The following is a 23591-nucleotide window of genomic DNA, read 5'->3' on the forward strand; positions in this document are numbered from 1 at the left end:
TTAATAAAGTATGGACTTAAGTTAATAAGGATGTACCAGGATCAGTTCACTAATTGTTAACAAGTGTACTACACCAACACAAGATGTTAATCCTGGGGGAAAGTGGGTACAAGTTATAAGGAAACTCTGTACTGTCTTCACAACTTTTCTGTAAATCTAAAAACATTCTAAACAAAAGAAGTTTTTGTAAAAAAAAAAAAAAAGTTTGTCAACATTTAGCCTCCACCATGGTGGACCAGACCGATACCATTAACCGCAAGAAATCCAGAAGATAATAAATAACAAATCTCCTAAAAGCATCTACGTCTTTTTTTAAAAAAATTTTTAATGTTTATTTGTTTTTGAGAAAGACAGAGAGACAGAGCATGAGTAGGGGGAGGGGCAGACAGAGAGGGAGACACAGATTTTGAAACAGACTCCAGGCTCTGAGCTGTCAGCATAGAGCCAGATGCGGGGCTCAAACTCACAAACCGTGAGATATGACCTGAGCCGAAGTCTGACGCTTAACCGACTGAGCCACCCAGGCGCCCCGCATTTACATCTTTTAAGAAAACTGTTCAGGGTCTACAATTCATTCATGCAGCTGCAGAATGAAAGCATGCAAAGCATGACCCTTCCCTTAGATCAAAAGACTATCTTTCTAAATTGATTCTGTGTATTTTCACTTCCAAGTTTTCTTGTACAAATGCACATGGTGACGCAACAAGTGTTTATGTGTCTCTGGTTAGCAGAAAAGGAACTCTGCAGAGATAAATGAGGCCAGTTTTATATCAGTGTCATCAATGCTTCTAAAAGAAAATCAGTGGAGTTAATTCCAATAATGGTTTGATTTTTTTTTTCCATCCACTTCATGCAGAGTAAAGCTTTTGGAACTTCATTTTGTTGAAGGTAAAACATCCAAACTCATTACAAATGTGACTATAAATTCAGTGCAATATAAAACGAAAGCACTTTTAGTAAAAATCTTTTAGTTAAAAATTAAATTTTTACTAAATTAAGAAATGTATGGAGTAGAAATACATGTGGAACTGTCAGTGGTGCATATGACTGCACCCAAACAGGCTTTGATATTCTTACCAACTGAAAGAGAAGCTGTAGCTATCAGAATTTCAAATATATTCACACATATCATTACAGCATCTAAACATTTTTGTGGAGATTACTTTTTTTCGTGGCTTATCATCATTCAAGTTTTGGAAGCATTTGAACCTTTCGAGAACTACTTAACAAATCATCCTATGGTTTTTTTGTAAACCTGTCCCCTAAGTTGGCATTACATTTTGTTCAAAAGCTGCTGGAAAACTTTTATCAAATTAGTTAACAATGGGAGCTATAAAAACTACCTTCAGGGGCGCCTGGGTGGCACAGTCGGTTAAGCGTCCGACTTCAGCCAGGTCACGATCTCGCTGTCCGTGAGTTCGAGCCCCGCGTCAGGCTCTGGGCTGATGGCTCGGAGCCTGGAGCCTGTTTCCGATTCTGTGTCTCCCTCTCTCTCTGCCCCTCCCCCGTTCATGCTCTGTCTCTCTCTGTCCCAAAAATCAATAAAAAATGTTGAAAAAAAAAAATTAAAAAAAAAAAACAAAAAACTACCTTCAGCTTCTGTAGCTGTTAGAGGTTGGAATTCACTGAAAAATAAGCCTGAAAACAGGAAGGCACTGATGAACTAAACAGATTAAGAGCTCAAATGTTGCACAAATTAAATTCTAAAATTCCATAATTCTGATTTGGAATATCTCCACCTCCTATTTTTACTTGATTAAATTTATACTCTGTACCAAAATAAAATGAAATTGAAAAGGCCTACAATTCTGGAGCATCTCAGTACTGAAAAACATTCCTAAGAATCATAGTAGGAGACAACTCATCTGACAAGTCTTATCTTGTAAAACTTAAGAAATCTGTCAAAGTATTTGCCAAAGAAAGTACTTTGAAAGTACTTTGAAGACAGAAAGCATAGAACTTGTGACCATCAAGGGTGGAAATATTTACATATGTCAATATTTACACTTCCCCATACTAAAACTAAATACAATTGAGAATATCTGCCATTTATCAGAATTTGCTCTAAGCTTATGGCAGAATTTTCTCTATGACTGTACCTCAGCGCTTAGAGAATGTTTTCTCAATTAAAAACATGATGACCTTCAAAGAAGCCTCAATGCTGATGTCAATAATTTCAAATTTGATAATCATAAAATGGAACTCTAAAGAAGATCACAAACAATTTTATGGTGCAGAAAAAGCATAAAAGACCACAATGAAGAAAGATATATTCTTCGTGGAAATATAAGAAGTAGAGATGAATAAGTAACTGATTAAAGTGCTGAAGTATTTTCCAAAACTAACTATTCCACTTACACAATTTTTTAACAGTCACAAGATTGATCAAAAGATTTTCTTTGCCTTAATGTATATATAATGTGTATATGTTTTAGAAATAACCTTATTTTTAAAACTTTTTGAGTAGAACTATTTCAAGGACCACATATATAATAAAAGCAATTTGTCAGACAATAAAATACAATTCCAAGAAAGTTAGATAATCTCAAGCATATTCGTTTCTCTCATTTTATTCACAGGAAAATTCTGGGTTTGAGGATCAATTCTCTGACCACTCTACTTCCTACCTCATTTCCTTCAACCTGCTCATATTCTAAGCACTCTTAGGTGCTTACTGTCCTCAAATATTTTTGACAGTGCTCAACATGTAATACATAAATTTTCAACAAAGGAGACAATGTTCAGATCAAATATGTCACTTTGGTTGATTTCACATCATCCCATTCCTTAACCATTTTTTTCAAATTTTAAGACTGAAAAAGGGTTTGGAAACACATGCATCCCTTCCTGGTCAAAGTGTACTTTGATATTGCTCTCTGATCAAATCAAAACCCTTTGTATTTCCTATCTAGAAAGTAAACCCTGGGGCACCTGGGTAGCTCAGCTGGTTGAATGTCCAACTCTTGGTTTCGGCTCAGGTCATGATCTCACAGTTCACGGGAACGAGCCCCACACTGGGCTCTTTGCTGATGGCATGAAGCCTGCTTGGGATTCCTCTCTCTCCCTCTCTCTCTCTGCTGCTCCTCTGCTTGCGTGCTCGCTCTCTCTCTCTCTCTCTCTCAAAAAAATAAATTTCAAAACAAACAAATAAATAAAAAGCTCTTTCAGAAAGTGAACCCTGCATATCAGTCAAGGCTCTCCCAAAAGTTGCCTCCTCCATGAAGCCTGCCCTGTCTCAACCACAAGAAATCTTCCCCTTCAGATCCCCTGCCACACTTCACCTGAAGCTCTGTGGACTGTTTTCTTTTTTTTTTTTTTTTTTTTCAAATTTTTTTTTAACGTTTATTTATTTTTGAGACAGAGAGAGACAGAGCATGAACGGGGGAGGGTCACAGAGAGAAGGAGACACAGAATCTGAAACAGGCTCCAGGCTCTGAACTGTCAGCACAGAGCCCGACGCGGGGCTCGAACCCACGGACCATGAGATCATGACCTGAGCCGAAGTCGGACGCTCAACCGACTGAGCTACCCAGGCGCCCCTGTGGACTGTTTTCTGTGAATGTTTACCTTCCCTGTTACCCTATCAGCCTCCATATCCCTTGCAGCACCAGAGAGCTGACCTGACACAGATCTTGCATCAACGAATAAAGGAGGCCAGAGCCTAGAGAAGGAGGACTCAGTGGGAGCTGAAGAGGAGAAGAGAATATGGACTTCTGTGCTGGATCTGAGGTTGGCTGAGGAAGTCCATGCTGAGGAGGGAGCAGATGAACCTTGCTGGTCACAGAGTCAGAGATGAGACTAACTAAGGGAAATCGAACTGCCAGGGAAGAAGGGCCAATCCCCTCCTGAACGCTGTGAGAAAGCAGGGCTTTCCAGAAAGCACATCTCAACCCTACAGGCAAGAGCGTACACTGTTACTCTAAACCCACTGCTGCCCTTCATTTATTTTTCCCTTTTCTCATTTTGCATTGTTTCTAACAGGGGGCGTGCCCAATATTTACCATATAATACTAGGAAAGAGTCCAAAATTGTCTACTCCAGAAACTGTCTGTCCTGCAGAGGTTTGTCACTAATATCTCTAATAGGCACAGGTGCCTTCGTTGTCCATCCACCTCAGATCTGCCTTTCTGTGTTCTGAGGTTGCTGAAATCAGAACTCCAGCTGAATGGCTGAACTGATGTTGTGAATCCTGACTATATTTTCTCATTAATAAACAAGGATGCATTTGTAACAAACGAACATGTACATTTTGGTTTCAGAATCATGAGTACCACTAAAGAGCATATTTTTTCTCTCCTAAAATTAGCATATTCTGGGATATAAGTGCATCCTACCTGTTTACTCAGCAGCAAACATATTTCTTGAATTTGTATTTAGTATATGTTAAAAACCTACTACTGATTATTCATATAATGCTAAATTATTATTGACATCATGGAAAGATAACTGGTGCCAAAGCTATAGTCACGTTTTCTTGAACAGTTAAATCTTGACCTTATGCCGGTGTATGGATGATATGGGCAAGAAATTTTGTTGTACATCATATACAACCCGCTCTGGCCTTCTTAAAAACCTCTCTCGAGGGTTACTACAGTTTTCTCTGAAAGATCATGTAATTAAATAAGAAAGCTTTTTCTACGGCATCCTTGAACTACCTTAAAACTATTTGTATACATGGCAATGTTTGTTTAGTTACTGTATGAAAAGCATAGCAAAGAATTTTTTAATCTACTTCTTTTAAAGTATCATTGATTTTTACCTACATACCTTCTTACCTAACCATCAAACATAAAGATAAGTCAATAATGGCTTTCCAGTCTCTCTGTTTTACGCAAAGAGGTGGATCCAAAATATTAAACTAAAGTTAAATTCGCTGTAGAGGTTTCCTCATAATGTTTGTGAACACATTTCCCTTTTAAAGTCAAATGCTGCTGATAGCATTAATCTGACATTTCAACAGCTAAGACCTTTTGAGAGACCGCTGGTCTCATTCAGTGGTGCCTGGGGCGTGTTTTCCACAAGGGAGAAGCTTCCCGAGATACACTCCACTGCTCATCAACTGTCCATTTCAATGCTTTCCCAGCATCCTGCAGGAAAGTTTAATTACTTTTTCATTTGATTTTCTCAACACCCAAAGGGTGATTTTCTGGAATGTGATTTAAAAAAAAAAAAAAAAGAAAAAAAAAGAAAGCAGCCAAAAATCCTATCAAAATCTGACTTTTTCACATTATACCAGGATCAGTTGTCCTGAAAACAAATCCACTTAGGAGTTTCCAGAGCCACAGCCCACTAGCAAACAACCTTCAGATTTGCAAACACGATCTACTAAAGGAATCTGACCTCAGCCCCTCAGGAGAGCCAAGAAAAGAACAACTGGCCTCTTAATTGAGTCATCATCTTAACTCACTGGTTCATCAGATTTAAAAAAAAAGAAGGCAATCTCAGTGAGCTGTGTATTTACATTTATCTCAGTTTATATTTTTCATCCCAAACCTTTACTCTTCCCTGGTTTGTAGTTCTGGTTCCCTGTGGTATGAGCTGCCCTCTGCTCTCATGTGCGTGGAAAACATCCCCTCTGGGCAATACAATTGGCCCAAACGCTACTAAATAAAATGGAAATAGATGTTGAATGGTTGCTTTCAATCCAAGTACTAAAGAAGGGGCTTAATAAAATGACATAAGCAATGAAATTATTATAAAAATTCGTATGAGTGAATAAGGAGAATGCACAAAGCTGTAGTATGTGTTTACCTCCATGGATAGTTTTTGTAGCATTTCCCCAAGACTCATAAAAAAGAGCATTAAAGGGGTGACTGGGTGGCTCAGTCAGTTGAGCGTCCGACTCTTGATTTTGGATCAGATCATGATTTCACAGTTCTTGAGATCAAGCCCTACACCTGGCTCTGTGCTAACAGCACGGAGCCTGCTTGGGATTTTCTCTCTCCCCTCTCAGCCTCTCTCTCTCTCAAAATAAATAAATAAACTTCAAAAAAACAGAGCATGAAAAATAATTTCAGTGACCAGCTATTGGCCTGGAGGCCCATGACACAGGTGAAAGCCCCTACACCTGGCCAGACTCCCATGGGCTCATCCAAGCATATGCCCACTCCTACTCTTGACTAGACACCTATTTCTCACATGTATTCATAATAATAAAATTGAATGTTTGTGCTTATCCAAGTATCATCATTTCTACAAAGATACTTTAGAACTATCAGGTCTACTTTGCAGAACTTTCAAAATGAACATGGGAAAAGGAGCTAACTGGAATAAAAATTAAGACTGCAAATAATAATAATAATAATAATAATAATAATAATAATAATAATAATTTCAAAATGACAACAGCGCTCCAGCCACCTAAAATTCAGGGATCTGGCACCAAGAAGAATCCAAAGAAGGTTGAAAGCCAAGAAAGAATAAAAAACAGCCTCTACGACACCCCTGCTCAGTACAGGAATAACCTGCATTCAAACAGAGGTTTGAAAACACAATTCTAATCATTTGCTTTGTGAATCTTCAGCAGATGGAGGTACCCAGGAAGGAAGAACTGACAGTCATGAAGTGTCACCGGGTAGCCTGACAGCTAGAAGAGAAAATGTATATAGGAACTCAGAAAGCCACGCTGAACTACCATCTCCACAAATCCTGGGGATATCACTATACTACAGCCCAGGATGAAACCAGACTTCATGATGATGTCCCTGAGTTAGCAAGGAAATCTTAAATCATTTTGCAGTTATTAAGAGCAATGCATTGTATGTGTCCATGTGTTTACCAAAGACATGTAACAGACTGCTCATTGTACAGTAACAGCCACAAAGTAGAAATTTCCCAAATGGATAAGTAAATCCATTTATTTATGGGATACTCTACACACAGGGATACTCTATAGCAATGGAAGTGACAGATGTACAACTCCAAGCTCATGAACGCAATGTGGAGCACAGGAAGGAAGATACGCTGTTTGGGGCCCTGTATGTAAATTAAAACAAAAAACAAAAAACAAAAAAACCCTGGCAGGGGCGCCTGGGTGGCTCAGTCGGTTGGGTGTCTGACTTCAGCTCAAGTCATGATTTCACGGTTTGTGGGTTCGAGCCCCATGTCGGGCTTTGTGCTGACAGCTCAGAGCCTGGAGCCTGCTTCGGATTCTGTGTCTCTTTCTCTCTCTGCCCCTCCCCCACTTGTGCTCTGTCTCTCTCTGTCTCTCAAAAATAAATAGATGTTAAAAAAAAAAAGGCAAAGGATAATGACTGTTCTGGGGCTGAGGACAACAGGGATTGAAAGGGAGCACTGGGGACTTTGGAAAAATTGGTAAAATGTTCAGGTTCTTGATCTGGATGCCGATTACGTGAGCATTCCATCTGGGAAGATCAAGGAAGATTAAGCTCTGTGAACTGTTCTGTATGTGTACGTCTTTGAAGAATACATTCACAAAATACACAATATATTCAGTGAAGTATCAATTACTTATCTTCATGGTAAATTCTGTCAGGAACACTTCACAATTCAGATTTCAGACAACCAGGGGCAACACAAGGCATAATTCTGGCATACGTCAAGTTCTTATTTTCTACCTAAGTTCAACATTCTCTTTCTGGGTCTTCTCTACCTCTTTATAAGCAACTCCCAAGCAAAAGTGGCTAAATCCCATACTCTCATTTCTCATTTTACTGGCAGAGTTAAAACAATTTTTAAATATTTATTTATTTTGGAGAGAGAAGGGAGAGGGGAGCGGACGAGTGGGGGAGGAGCAGAAAGAGAGAGGTACACACAGAATCCGATGCAGGTTCCAGGCTCTGAGCTGTCAGCACAGAGCCTATTTCGGGTCCAGAACTCACGAACTGTGAGATCATGACCTGAGCCCAAGTCGGACGCTTAACGGACTGAGCCACCCAGGTGCTCCTCCCTAACAGAGTTTAAAATGTGCACAAATCACCCAGGGACCCTCTTAAAATGCAAGTGCTTCAGCAGGTTCATGTCTGCGGTTCTAGAACCACTACCAGGTGCTGCCAGTGCTGCTGGTCTGCACTGCTGAGTAGCAGTGCCTGAGAAAAGGTGTGATTTAAAAGAAGCATCTGCTGGGGTGCCTGGGTGGCTCAGATGGTTAAGTGACCGACTCTTGATTTTCGGCTCAGGGCACAATCTCACAATTTGTGGGTTCAAGCCCCGAATCAGGCTCCATGCCAGCAGCCTGCTTGGGATATTCTCTCTCTCTCAAAATAAATAAACTTTAAAAAAGTAAAAAAAATAATAACAAAAGCAGTGTCTGTTGAGCTCCTGGGAATTGAAAAATGAGCATGCAACTAGCAGCTTTCTTATGGCTGAATTTTAGGACTTTTATCTGGTGGAACACTTCTGGGATTCCCTATGCCTCTCAAATTGCATCCTTGTTAGGAGCTACCAATTCAGGGACTAAAACTAGTAGTTGGGGACAGTAGAGGAAGAACTTAAGGAACTCTACTTACTTCCCTACTCTAAGGAACTTCATAATATTTCCCATTATCTTTGGACTTCTTGGCATAATGACTTTTCCACAGCATCTGCAAGAGGGAAGGAGGGAAAGAAGGCGAAGGAAGAGAAGGAAGACATAAGCAAGCAAGCAGATGGTTTGCCCGGGAAAGGGCAACAGTGTGGAATGCTGGCGTGGCTTGATGCGGCCAAGGCTGCTTCAATCCAAAATGCCTCTTCTCTCTGGTGCTTGGTTCAGACTCACTGATACTGTGATGAAGAGTGGGACTGCAGGGTAAGGACGGAGCGGTAGAGAGGAAGCCCATTTCCCCCCCGGGGGCATCTCAGAGCCAAAAACACATGCAGGGCAAGCCTTTTCTTGGCAGACAGAAAAATAACAGGAACCACAGAAAGCTGTCACAGAAATTTGGTATGTTGTTTTGGACTGTTTAGGCATTTGGAAGGGGTGCGGGAGGCATATAACATATGTACCGGGGTTTTTTCCAGATTCAAGTAAATATCCACAAGTTTTCTGGTATATATTTTATAACCTAGAAGCATTTTTAAAATGGTCTCTGATCTTTTCAAAACTGATTCCCAAGACATCGGGAATCTCAGAAACTGGGAACATCTGAAAAAGTTTCTTAGTGGCTGTGGTTAATTTTATGTGTCAACTTGGTGAGGCTACTGTACTCAAACACTTGGTCATACACGTCTGGATGTTGCTGTGAAGGCATTTTGTAAATGACACTAACATTTAAATCAGTAGGCTCTGAGTAAAGCACATTCCCCTCCATGATGCAGGCAGGCCTCATCCGATTAGCTGAAGACCTTAAGATTAAAGACTGACCTCCCTGGAGGAAGAAGGCATTCTGCCCTTCCCTCTGCCTACAATGACTCTTCCCGGGGTCTCCAGCCTCCTGGTCTACCTCCGCAGACTCTGGACTTGCCAGCCTACACAATCTAAGAACCAATTCCTTAAAATAAATTCCTTTCTCTCTCTTATACACACATACACATACACACACACACACACACACACACACACACACACACACTTTATAGTTTCTGTTTCTCTAGGGAACCCTAAATAATATGGTAGTTTAAATCATTGCACTTTGGGGCTAATCACACATAAACAAACATATATCAGCTTCATAGCATATACAAGCTAGCACTGCCTAAAAGAGCTGAATAAGATTATTCAACTTACTCAGTTGAATAAATTGAATTCAGTAAGAACTGAATTATTTTTCAGTTGGCAAATACGAACTTTAAGTGTCATTCGATGGAGTAGGTCACTTTTTAAGGGCTCCAAATGCTCAGCTATATCGTAACATTTTAATTGTCACAGGGCTCATTAGGATTGTAATAACCTGTCTGAAAAAGCTGCAGACTTTTGGGGACTGATGGATTTTTATTGGCCTAAAGACAGCTTATTCACTATAATCTATTAGCAGCAAGGCAATGCATTATCCCCTTAGACCAGTACAAAGCCTCTGAATCTGTACACACAGAACCAACCTCCCACTCAGCGCTGGCTTTGTGCCTGGCCCTGCCCCCTCATGAATTTGTACTGAAGACCAGGACTGCTCCACCACAATGCGTGTTCCTATAGCACCAACCAGCTTGTTTCCTAGGTCAACAGGTGAGTGATGCTGAAGTGGAAGCTGTGTTTCCCAGCATATTAAGGCTCTGTGCCCCCAAGTAACAGCCACCAAATGCAAGTCCATTCCCCAAGCTGCAGCAGCAGCTTAGGTAAATACAGAGCCGACACAATGCCCACTCGGCCAGGGGCCTTCCTCTTGGCACAGATGGTCCACATGCTTTGTCCTGGTTCTCTCAGAGCTTTGTGCATTTTGTCCTTGTCCCTATAACTCAGCAGCCACAACCAGATACCTCCTCCATCAAGCTACCTTAATCTTCAAAAAAAAAAAATTAAACTGTAATATCCTATATTTTTGTTTTTTAAAACATGTGCAGGTATTCCTGGGCTGTTGTATTTCCATGTCTATGTCTCTAACATGACTGAGGCTCCTGGGTGGCTCAGTCAGTTAAGCGTCTGACTTCGGCTCAGGTCATGATCTCATGGTTCATGAGTTCAAGCCCCACATTGGGCTCTGTGCTGACAGCTAGGAGCCGGGAGCCTGCTTCAGATTCTGTGTCTCCCTTTCTCTCTGCCCCTCCCCTGCTCACACTCTGTCTATCTCTCTCTCAAAAACAAATAAACATTAAAATTTTTTTTAATCTAACATGGCTTTCTTTTTTTATTGTGCTGGTATCTTATTAGAGTTGTTACTGGTTTTTTTTTCCAGTGTTCTGGTTACAAAGGTGTACAATATTGAGTGGTCGGCCCCATCCTATCCTTCTTCATACGTCCTATGTGTTTGCAGAATATTATGTCTTTCTGGAATGCATACACCATGGTAGAGCTGAATGCCGGTACTGTAATTCATTCATTAACATCCCCAAGCTAACCATTTCTGCCAGACTGTGAAGTACATGCTGTGCCAGGGATCCCCAAGGAAGGAAAGAAAAAATATTTTGCATCACAAACACCAACACTGGTTTATAGCATTTCAGTCAGAAAACATGACATATGAACATCCTAAAACATGGATTTTCTAAGCAAATGTCGATGGACTCTCCCAGAATTCTTCCACCCCAGCCCAGAGCAGACTATAACTCTGTTCTACGGAAGCAAGAATTACGAAGTGATCGTGTCACGTCAAGGGATGAAATGGCACAGCCGCCATGCCCCGTAGATGAGCCACAAGTCAGTGGATGTGCCACTAGCTCCCGTGAGCCCTTCCACCTCTGCCAGCAGGTGATACTCTCACCACTGCATTCGGATTTCAAAATGAATAACTCATTTGCACATGTTTGCTTTATATCCAGACATTTAAAAAATATTCCTGGTCAAAAATATTATGACAAAATGGCCACCTGAACATGCTCCATAATTTTATAATTATAAATAATCACAATGGGGTATCGTGGTTGAACATTCTCATAAAATGTCCCAAAACTAATTTAAAAAAAATTGAAATTGAATAGTGACTGCCCTTGGTGTATGTGTGTGGTGAGAGAGTGCTCTTAGAATGTGTCATTACCTCAAGTGTTTCTGCCTGCTTGCCTAAAAACAGCCAGTATGAGTACATTCAAGGGGCAAAGCTTCACAGACCCTGTATTTGGGATGGCTCAGAAACAAATGATACAAACAGAAATCAAGGCACAGAGCTTTGATAACTCTTCAAATTTCTTATCTGTCTGAAAAAAATTCATATTTCTTTAACTTTTTTTTATCATGGTAAGAAACATACATGAAATCTACCTTCTTAACAAAATTTTAAGTGGACAGTCCTGTACTGCACATTATTGTAGAGCAAATCTCCAGAATGATTTCATCTTGAATGACTGACAGGCTATACCCATCAAACAGCAACTCTCCATTGTCACCTCCCCCCGCCCCTACAACCACCTTCTACTTTCTCCTTCCAAGAGTCTGACTACTGAAGATACTTAAGATATAAGTGGAATCATGCAGTCTTTGTCCTTCTGTGACTAGCTTGTTTCACTTAGTGTAATTCCTCAAGGTTCATGTACGGTGTCCCACATTGTGGGAATTCCTTATTTTTTTAAAGCTAAATGATATTCCATTGTATTATATACATATTCTTCATCCATTCGTCTGTCAGTGGACACTTAGATTATTTCCACCTCTTGGCTATTGTGAATAATGCTACAATAATCGTGAGAGTGCAGATATCTCTTTAAGATCCTCATTTTAATCAATTCTCTTATATACATACCCAGAAGTGGGACTGCTGGATCATATGCTAGTTCTGGGGTTTTTTTTTTTATGTTTACTTATTTATTTTGAGAGAGAGGATGAGTGTGCATGCGTGTTGGGGAGGGACAGAAAGGGGGGGGGGAGGGAGGGAGGGAGGGAGAGAGAGAGAGAGAGAGATTGAGAAAGAGAGAGAATCCCAGTGCCATCAGCACAGAGCCCAACATGGGGCTTGATCTCATAACCATGAGATCATGACCTGAGTGGAAATCAAGAGTTGGACATTTAACTAACTGGGCCAACCAGGCACCCCATATGGTAGTTCTATTTTTAATTTTTTGAGAAACCTCCATGTTATTTTCCATAGTGGCTACACCATTTTATATTCCCACCAACAGGGTACCAGGGTTCCATTTCTCCACATCCTCACTAGGATTTGTTATTCTGGTTTTTTGATAATAGCCATCCTAACAGCTGTGAGACAGTATCGCATTGTGGTTTTGATTTGCATTTCCCTGATGATTAGTGATGTTGAGCATCTTTTCATCTGTGAAAAATTTTCTGTCTGAAGGACAAAGTATTCCAACAGTAAAAGATAATACCACTGCAGTACCTCTTATACCCAAATTCCTTTATTTTTAATCAGAAGTCATTCCATTCTGATTGACTTTGTTACAAGTCTTAAAAATTATATGCTTAAAAACTGTGACATGCCTTAAATGTTGTTCTAGCTTCAAATGAAGAGAAAGACATTAGGGTAAAAGGGGTTCTGGACATCCCAATGCATTCAGAACTCAGCCCTCCTCCCCCAAGGATGCACCTATCATGGCAGCAAAACCTGGAGGCAGAAAATATCGTACAAGCAACATCTGTTAAGCCTGAACAAGGTGACTCCGAAAAGTACAACAATATCCAGGAGAAAAAAAAAAAAAACAGTGGTAGAGAGAGACTATCTTTGGGTCAAAAAATACTGCCCACAAACTTGGGAAGTGGAAGCAGCAGCCCAAGTCCTAATTTAGGGTACCGTGCAATCACATGCTCACATCAACATGGATCCTCAAAGCAAAACTATGCCTGACACTTGAATTTACCAGGGTACCTTCTCAGGTAGGAAACAGAGGATGTGCAAACTAGAAATGGTAGCTTTCCCAACTCTATGCTTTGACCTTCAGAGTCTGAAAAATTGGAATTTCCACTTCAAATCTGAATTTTTCACCATCTTTTATAAGCTGGCATCATTCACAGCACTGAGTCTACATCCAGCATGACAGTTCAGAGAGGCTGGTTTTGGGCCCGGACTCTTCTCCACCAGCTCAGTGTTACTCATCTGGCCCCAGACCCCTGAGTTTGTGACCCCTACCTCCATGACATCAGTCACAACCCACAGGATGGTAAGAGAAGGGAACCTGGAGGTCATCTGACAGGTGCCTAGAGTCCCTCAATGGAACTGTAACACCATCATAGGAGCTAGAAGGATACGACTTCTGTATCGAAGACAGGAAGAAACTCTGAATTTTAGTTTACCTGTTTGATTTCTGACCACCAGTAAGAGCTGAACTCAGACCATCCACCCATGATTCTTCCCATTCTATAACCTCACTGATGCTATCACCTCTGAATAGAGACAAACTGGCCAAGAAACTCTGATTTCTAACAGGATACTATTTAAAAAAATTTTTTTAATGTTTATTTATTTTTGAGAGAGACAGAGACAGAGCTTGAGCAGGGGAGGGGCAGAGAGAGAGGGAGACACAGAATCGGAACCAGACTGCAGGCTCTGAGCTGTCAACACAGAGCCTGACGTGGGGCTCGAACCCACAGACCGTGAGATCATGACCTGAGCCGAAGTTGGATGCCCAACCAACTGGGCCACCCATGCGCCCCTGACAGGGTACTATTTTAAAACACCCAGTATCTAGCCCAGTCCCAGGCACATGTGGATATAAAAACATGTTATAGGAAGGAAGGAAGGAAGGATGGGCAGAAGGAAGGAAGGAAGGAAGGAAGGAAGGAAGGAAGGAAGGAAGGAAGGAGAAGGAAGGAGAAGGAAGGGAGGAAGAGAGGGAGGAAGGATGGACAGACATAGAAAAAGGTAAGTTTCTTCTGTTGGATAAATGACAAGATTGGGAACCATTCAAGATGAACTTCTTCAACAGTATTATGCCCTCAAGTTAGAAGATGGACAAGACTGGGGTGCCTGGGTGGCTTAGTCAGTTAAGCATCTGACAGGCTCAGGTCATGATCTCACAGTTTGTGAGTTCAAGCCCCACGTCGGGCTCTTTGCTGACAGCTCAGAGCCTGGAGCCTGCTTCGGATTCTGTGTCTCCCTCTCTCTCTGCCCCTCCCCCACTTGCAGTCTCTCTCTCTCTCTCTCTCTCTCTCTCTCTCAAAAATAAACATTTAAAAAAATTAAAAAGAGACAGACAAGATCGATAAGCAATGATAAATAAACATTTCCAATCCTACATTGTTCTTGAGAATTTCAAGTCTTTTTTAGAACAGTGTATCTCACACTTGATTAACATGCAGACCTTACTTAAAAATATCTCCTATGAGTTCCAGGGTTGACATAAATATTGTTTATACCATGTTGCTTAACCAGGAACAAACATAAACCATATATAAACTTCCTATACTTATAGCTCCAAAACACTTAGAAGACAAACATGCATTTACAGAATCAATGAAGTCAGAATTAATAACATTCATCTAATCTGACAGGGGATACACTTCCGTCTGAAACTAAATCACCATAGCCAGCATCAATATGGTAGCACAGCTTGCACGTGGCTCTTTGGAACACACTGATACAACCAAAACCCCACTCTCCCATCACTTTCTACTGAGACCACAGACAATCCAACAGTTTGGACAGTTCATGAGTGAACTGTCATGCTGGATGTAGGCTCAGTGCTGTGAGTGATGCCAGCTTATAAAAGATGGTGAAAAATTCAGATTTGAAGTGGAAATTCCAATTTTTCAGACTCTGAAGGTCAAAGCACAGAGTTGGGAAAGCTACCATTTCTAGTTTGCGCATCCTCTGTTTCTTACCTGAGAAGGTACCCTGGTAAATTCAAGTGTCAGGCATAGGTTTGCTTTGTGTTGTCAGCCACTTGACATGAACATGTCACCATGCACTGTTCTGCCTATGAATGCAGTGCTGGGGATGCCACACAATCTTAACCACAAAGGCAGGCTTTGAAACAGAGCGGCCAAATCTCTGACGTAGGAGTCATCCAGGTGATTCCAAACGTGTGCAAATCAGTTTGTGTTATATTTCATCCAAATGAAAACAAAAACCTTTAGGATTCTAAGACTCCCAGGTACACATGGAAAGACCTCAAAGGGTCTGATTTCAGAAACACTCTTGACATGAAACGTCCACAGCGTAGGGTATGTGCCAAGAGGTATTTTTTCAGATTATACCTCATCCCAGGTCCTTCAGGTATCAGAAACTCCTATGTATTTAAGGTGGGACAAAAGCTCTTTGAAGGTCAGGGTCAAGCCTACAAAGTCTCTCTAGTGTGCCTAGGACACTGGCAGGCACACTGAGTGAATGAGAGAAAGAATTACAGAAACATGTTTGAGTTACTGCATCTGTCTATCTTTTTATAAGACGTACAAACTAAGTCCTTAAAGGTCACAATTCACTATTCTCCTTTTATAACTGCTCTGACAAAAGCAATTATAATTTGGAAAATCCTGGATATTTACAAGTTGAAGCAATGGAATTTTTTGAGTAACTAACTCCAAGAAAATCATGTGTCATACATATATTCCCCCATTACAACTTCCCTGTAGAAAGCAGTGTTTACTTTCCATTTTACAACCTGATAGAAGACTAATGTCATAAAACAGAAGCAGCCTGAATGCCCACGATAAAGAATCTCTTCCTGCTTCTTCCTTCCAACTACACACTGCAGTCAGGAGCTGCCTCAGCTTTAACAAGTTACACATGAACCAAGAATGTGTACTGCATACACCATCTTAGGAGGAAAAAACCCAGGCATTTGAATGCCCATGGCGCTCCGATCTCTCCCATACCTACAGGGTCCCGTTTCTGCTGTCAGCCTCCAAACCTCCATTGGAGGCAGGTCAGTGCAATGGCGCTACTTCCATTTTTCAAATGAAATAATTGTGTAACCCGGGTGGAAATGAAGAAACAGGTAAAGATTTATTTTTTTTTCTTTTTTCTTTATTTTTGAGAGAGAGAGAGAGAGAGAGAAAGTGCATGCAGGGGAGGGGCAAAGTGGAGGTGACAGAGGATGTGAAGTGGGCTCCACACGAACTGCAGAGCCCAATGCAGGGATCCAACTCACAAACCGTGAGATCATGACCTAAGCCAAAGTCGGACACTTAACTGACTGAGCCACCCAGGTGCCCCCAGAGACAGGTAAAGATATCTATATGTACAGTGATAGGAGTAGTATGACCCTGAATCTGAACAGTGATTTGGGAGAGGAGTAAATCAAAATTTCAGGTTAAAAGACAAGCTAAGAGAACAGTCTATGGTTCTTGGAGTGCAGTCTTCCCAAGGACACCCCATTTTAAGCCTTTTTCTTTATGCCCACCTCATAAGGGCGGGATAAATCATCTCTTATCAAAACCTGAGAATAAAGACCTGAACAATCAGTGAGATCTCACAATCTGAGCAGGCCACTTAACCACATGGCCAGAACAGATAGTCTTCCAAGGACAGGAAGGCCAGAATACATTTCTGGGGCCAGGAGACCTAAATGAAATTATCACCTTGAGATGAAATTCAAATATCAAAACCAGAAGGGACCATCATCAAGTAGAGTCCATAAAAGCCAAGCCACCAGCAGACCCCTACAAAGCCCAGGAGCAAGTCTCGGAAGGTTCGAGGCTGAGCTGCAGTTTTCTTAACAGACACATTTCTCCCGCTCAGCAGCAGGGAAATGACACACTGAATTACAACAGAAGATGTACTAAAGAGGAGAAAACAAAAAGCGAAAGACCAGCAACAGTTAGAAAATAAATATACATATAAACACCCCACTTCTGAACCCAGAAAAGGCAGAGAATTCGGGAAAGCCCGTGGCTACTACACTGATAGATCCCAAAGCCAGCCCCAGAAGTAAATATCAGACACAGGCAAAATCACCCTTAATCCTTTTCCAGGACTAGGATCCAACCCACTGTCATGTCTCAAGGCTAGAACAAATCTTTATCTCCCCGGATGAGCACCAGATATATTCCTGGCCACATGAGTAAAAAACATATACTTATCTACAAACACACAGTCCAAAGCACCAAGATACCCACATTTTGGAGATACTCAAGAGCTAAAATTAGATTGAGCAAAGCTGATTTGCCTCTCCCGTCTCAAGGTGGCTCATGGCCTCTTCAGTGGAAAGAGAGGGGAAACTGAGGCACTATCCAATCTGTCCATCTATCTATTGATCTCTGTCTTTCCTCTCCCCTCACCTGTACCCTCTCTTGCTCCAAGTCTCCAGCCCTCTGAGTTTTTCTTTCTCTGCCTTTATCTCTCTTCTGCCTCCCCATCTTGTGATCTTGTACCAGACCATGGAAAGGAAGGGGCTGCATGAAACAACCATGCTATTTTAAAAGAAGACAACCACGGAGAGCCTGGGTGGCTCAGTCCATTAGGCATCTGACTTCAGCTCAGGTCATGATCTCACGGTTTATGAGTTTGAGCCCTGTATCAGGCTCTGTGCTGACAGCTTAGAGCCTGGAGCCTGCCTCAGGTTCTGTATCTCCCTCTCTCGGCCCCTCCCCAGCTGTGCGTGCATGCTCTCTCTCTCTCTCAAAAAAAAAAAAAAAAAAAAAAAAAAAAAAAAAAAATATATATATATATATATATATATATATATATATATGCATGCAACCAGACTGGAAAGGGCTAACGTGGAACCCAAGAAGGGGAAATGTAAAAGAAACCCTGAGCAGTAGGGAAACTATACTTCAGCCTACTTGTAGCTACATGTTTTAAAAATGTCCTGCTTAAATGGGATTGGTGTTCAGCCATGGATCTTTCTCTCAATTTCCATAATCATCCCTACAGTTATATGGAGATGCTAAAGTACACTGTTTTGTTTTTTTTTTTAACGTTTATTTATTTTTGAGACAGAGAGAGACAGAGCATGAATGGGGGAGGGTCAGAGAGAGAGGGAGACACAGAATCTGAAACAGGCTCCAGGCTCTAGGCTCTGAGCAGTCAGCACAGAGCCCGATGCGGGGCTCGAACTCACATACCGCGAGATCGTGACCTGAGCCGAAGTTGGACGCTTAACCGACTGAGCCACCCAGAGGTCCCTAAAGTACACTGTTTTTGACACCCCATACACAACTCACAGGTCGGTAGTTTCAGTTCTTCTCAATTAAATTTATTCTTTCTAAATTGTCAATATAAAAGTCTCCCCTTCAACACCGTGTGTGTAGAAAGGCCACAAACCATAAGAAACCACACAGGACTGATTTGGGTGCCTGAACAAATGGCATCCTTGTCCTGCCTAGTGGGTCACCAATCACACTAACACCTGTTACCTTACAAGCACCACCTTGGGTCTGTCCCTGATCTGGCCATTGTAGTACCTGTGCCCATGCACAAATCCATTGTGGTTTTGGTGGCAGCTGGATCCTCATGTTTCTGTTTGTGAAAACATGGGGCTCTAAACTGATTTATCAATGTGAAATCAAATCACAACACAATTCGCAGCAAATGGAGTTAAGGAAGCTCTGAAAAGCTTCAGCTCCAACTAGAGGAAAGAGTTCTGCCATCCCCCCACCCCTGGTCAAATGCTCAATGCACCCACAGGCACATGCATGTAGACACACACACACACACACACACACACACACACACACACACACACACCCTATTTCTCTCTTTCTTTGCTGATCTTAGAACACCATAAACAACTCACACCAGATATTAAAAAAAAAAGGAATCAACAAAACAAATGAAGAAAGTGCACATAACATGAACTAACTGCATTCTCAATATATGAACCAAGGAATCAAAGAACAGAGGTTTATTCCATTCGTTTTTGCAAACATTTAGTGAGCACATTTATTACGTACTAGGTACAAAACTCTCTTTCATAACACACCTGGCACAAGAAATTGGCCAGGCTAGGTTATTACAAGCCTATTCTCTATCTCTCACCCAACCTTCTCTTCCCACTTCGTGGAGTTTTCTTGGCCCTGTACAATCTTCCCTTCCTGGATTCTCTTATATAACCACATGGCCATGCCCATTCTGGTTTCACCTGCTGGCTGACCTAATTCCAGTTCTCTAGGAAGTGGTGATGGCCATCCTGACCCTGAAGACCATTTACAGCTGCCCAGTTCAGGTTAACAGGTCACTTGACTACTCTGGACAGTCCCCTTTAATCTGCTAAGTAAAAACCAATTTGTGAGTGTGCTGACACACATCCCAGAGACCATTTTCATCCTTTCAGACAGTGCAACATTATTTCTTCTCTAAGATCACAATTACTGACGACTGGGGAGTTTAACCCAAACTTGCTTAATATTTTACACCAGGAGCTTAAATGGTCTTACAAATGGGAAACTCTGTCAACACTACCACATTGTGCCTTTAAAGGAGCCCAACATTCTTACATCTATATGTGTTCTTCTCAAACTAGGCATGAAAACCCCTTGGGTAAGCATGGGATAAAGCCACCAGGCAAAATGGCACATCCTCCTACAAAAACAATGTTCCCACTGGAGGAAAATATAGTATTTTATATTAAAATAAGCCCTAATGTATTATGGGGGAAAATGAACAAATACATGACCTTTTTTATTGTTTCTTTATTTTTGAGCGAGAAAGAGAAAGCACGTGCAGGCACTAACTGGGGACAGGGACAGAGAGGGGGAGAGACAGAAACAATCTTAAGCAAGCTCCACACTCAGTGCAGAGCCCAATGACGGGCTTGATCCCATGATCCTGGGACCATGACCTGAGCCAAAATCAAGAGTCAGATGCTCTGACCACCCAGGCACCCCCATGACCTTTTTAAATATAAAAACTCAAGACTTCAAAGAAAGTTCCTGGTTATAGTAGTCCGTTGGACTGTCCTCTATGTATGGAATTTCTTGCAAAAAAAACCCTCTCACCTTTAAATGTTATTTCATGAATTTTTTGAGAAATGTTTCACCTGCACTATAAATTTCCTGAAGTCATGAACTACACTACATACTTCTCTTTGTCCCCAGGGACCTAGAACAGTACCTAAAACAGTGCCTGGCACAAAATAAGCACTCAATAATGTTTGCAGAATTAATTTGGCTGAAATAATGCTGATGGCATTATCAATAACAAAAGAGTGTTATCACATTTGGATGAGAGGAACGGAAGGTGAACAGCTGTATGAGGAAAGTGGAATGGAAGCAATTCAATTTACCAAAAACAGTTAATGGCTGCCATGGTAACAATCAGATGCAGCAGCTCAGTTTAGTTCTTTTCCACTTGAACAAGTACAGGAAGACAAATATTGTACTTGTTAATCTCCAATCAGAAGGGGGTGGGGCTTAAAACAAGTCTACTGGTGACACTGGTGCCCATAAAATTTAATAACCTTTGAAGAGTTTGGAAATGATAATAACAATATCACCAATATTAAATCCTGGTTTGTATACTGACTCTAAGAAGATCAATCTAAATCACTTAATGGTTAAGTGTCATACATTTGACTGCTGAGAGTTCACAACTGTGAAAAGTAGATCCGCGTGTGGATATAAAGCATGGCATGGGTTCACCTTTCCTTATTCCTAAAATTGTTACTTTTCATTAGGCAGACCTAAACCAAGTTACAGATAAGAGATAACGCAAAGAATACTGTTTATAGCAATGTTTACATTTTTCTACTTTCCTGGTAGAGCCATTGCATTTTAACTCATTTGTAAATAACAGAAAAATGGGTATCACACCCACTTTCTCTACACATCTGTCTCATACTGCACTGAGTCACTCTCCATGCCTCACTTTCCAAACTGGAGGGAGGAGCTGGGCAAAGGAGGAAGTGGAACCCAGGTCTCCAGGTCTGCAGGTGCACGCTGTGAATGAGTGAGCCAGACCACTGTCCCCTCCCAGGGCTACTTGCTTCTCTGAGTCTTAAGTCTAAGATATGTGAATTGCCAGTCAGAATGACACCTTTCAGTTATTAATAATGACACAGCTCCATAAGCTTTCAACCAAAAATCCAAACAGAGAGCAGAAATACACTTTTTACAGCATTCACGTGTTTGTAGTGCCAGAGGAAGAAGTGAAACTGGCAGCTCAAGACATACCATGGCAGGAAAGCAGGGACACATGCAAATTACTCTTGCATAAAACCTGAGTATCTTTCTTTCCCTGCCCTGCCCCTGCAGGCATTCCCTTAACCCCTAAGAAGTAAGTTAGTAACTTGATATTATTTCTGTCGGAGCCATAGGAGTAGAGAATTAATTGTATGATTTTATCATTTGATTCCATTGTATAAAACCAGTTTTTCAGTTCAACAATATCTGGGATCAAGTCCCTGCTCTTTTACTAACTAGTCAAGTCCCTTAATGTCTTACAGGTTTAAATTTCTGAGTCTTTAAGTTTCTCCAACAATCAGAAATAAGAAAACCCACTTCCCAGGGTTGTTGCAACAATTAAATGAACGAACTCTGTAAAATGCCTAAAACATAGTACGCATCAATGAATATGCGAATCCAGGAATATAAATGCCCAACATGTTTGATCTTCTATGTAGTTGTAAGAAAACAACAAATACAAAAACTACTTGTAGAGTATGCAGATCGCAGCGACGCTCCGGGGTGCAGCCTGGAGGCCTTGGTAAAAAGTGCGATTAAATGTAGAGAGCGCTCCCAAACCCTTGCCTGGGAAGAAACTCTGGACCCTGCGGAATTCACTGTGACCCAGGTAATTAACAAAGTGCCCTGTGCAGGGCTCAGAAATGAGCAAGCAAAACTTTCTCCCCAAACCCGAACTCTGAACGCACTCCCGTTCTTCAACTCTAGGGGGTCTCGACTTGAAAAAGTTAGAGTCCGTGGACCCGGAATACAGGAAACACCATCCTCACCTTCGGCCCTCCAACCCACACACGCACCTGGGGATGAACTTGGCCTCTTCCCCGAGTCGCGCCTGGAAGTCCTGCCAAGCCTGGACCGGGCTCGCGCGACCCCAGGGTGCCGCCAGTGTCTCCGCAGCGTCCTCGTCGCCCTCGTCCTCCTCGCCGTCCTCGCGGTCGGGCTCCACCTGGCCCGCAGTGGACGCGGGCTCCCGAGGCCCCCAGCCCCGGTGCCGCCCCCCGCGGCGGGCCCCGCGGAAGCCGCGCGCGAATTCCTGGAAGGTGATGGCGCCGTCCCGGTCGGCGTCTAGACGCTGGAACACGGCCTCGGCGTCTGCCGGCCGCACTCGCAGCTCCGCGCACAGCGCGCCGAACTCCTCGCGCTCTAGGCGCCCCGAGCGGTTCGCGTCGCAGGCAGCGAAGACGGAGCGCAAGCGGGCCAGCTCCTCCTGGTCCCCGTCCGCTTCCATCCCGCCCGGCGGGGACAGCCCAGACAGCTCCGGGGCGCGACGGGGCGCGCTGCCCGCCGGGGCTGAGGTGACGGCAGGAACTCCGGGGCCACCTGCTGCCGCCGGGAACCGCGGAGAGTCGGGCTCGTCCGGCTGGTTCGGCCACTTGCAGGAATGTCCGGACGGGGCGAGGCTCCTGGGCGGGCTGGGGGCGGCGCGCTTCGACGCTGGTCCCACGCGCTGCCCCTACCGGCCCAGGAGCAGTGTTAAGTGCGCGGAGTTGCCCAGGAGCAGTGTTAAGTGCGCCCCCCCAACTCCGCGCACCGCGCAGCCCCGCCCGCAACTGAGCGCGGGGGAGCGGCGGCCCTCACTTTCCGGGCCGGCCGGCTCCGCCCAGCCAGGTAGGAGGAGCGCACGGCTCCGGTTCCCACGCCTCCGGAACCCGCTCTGCTTTCCGCGCCAAGCTCCAGTCGGCGGAACCTGGGTTGGGGGGCTCTTTGGTTTAGGGGCCCGGCCGGAACCCTGGCACTAGAGTCCCCAGGCCCTTCCGCGTAAACACTGCTCAGTAAAGCCAAGAGCTGGCAGAGGTGTGCAAAGCTAATCGGACAAAAAGAGAAAAGGAAGATAGGTGTAGGATTCCAAGTTGGTGAACGTTATGTGTATTTTTATTCTCTTGTAATTCCGGAAAATTGGTAAACTTCTGCATATACAAGTTTTTTGACAAAGTAAACTAGACGATTTACAGAAGACCCCGTTTTCTGATTTTACCAGCTTTCCTTAACCCAGGTCCTTCCAACATTAAGGTACAACTGGTTAATACACACTAGAAATCACATAGATCTTCCAGATACC

At 42.6% G+C, this 23591-nt stretch overlaps 1 protein-coding gene across 3 annotated transcripts in view; it reads right to left on the reverse strand.

The window, feature by feature from the left end:
* RASEF (RAS and EF-hand domain containing) overlaps nt 1-23009 on the reverse strand; it is a 78987-nt gene extending 55978 nt beyond the window's left edge. For all 3 annotated transcript variants that reach the window (XM_060609985.3, XM_060609987.3, XM_060609984.3), the window contains exon 1: nt 22330-23009. In XM_060609985.3, coding sequence (XP_060465968.1) covers nt 22330-22760 — 431 coding nt within the window. In that variant the 5' untranslated portion in view covers nt 22761-23009. The remainder of the gene's footprint in view (nt 1-22329) is intronic.
* Between the last annotated feature and the right edge of the window lie 582 nt (nt 23010-23591).

The sequence above is a fragment of the Panthera onca genome, chromosome D4 (genome assembly GCF_046562875.1).
Source record: "Panthera onca isolate mPanOnc1 chromosome D4, mPanOnc1 haplotype 2, whole genome shotgun sequence".
In the NCBI taxonomy this organism is placed as follows: domain Eukaryota; kingdom Metazoa; phylum Chordata; class Mammalia; order Carnivora; family Felidae; genus Panthera; species Panthera onca.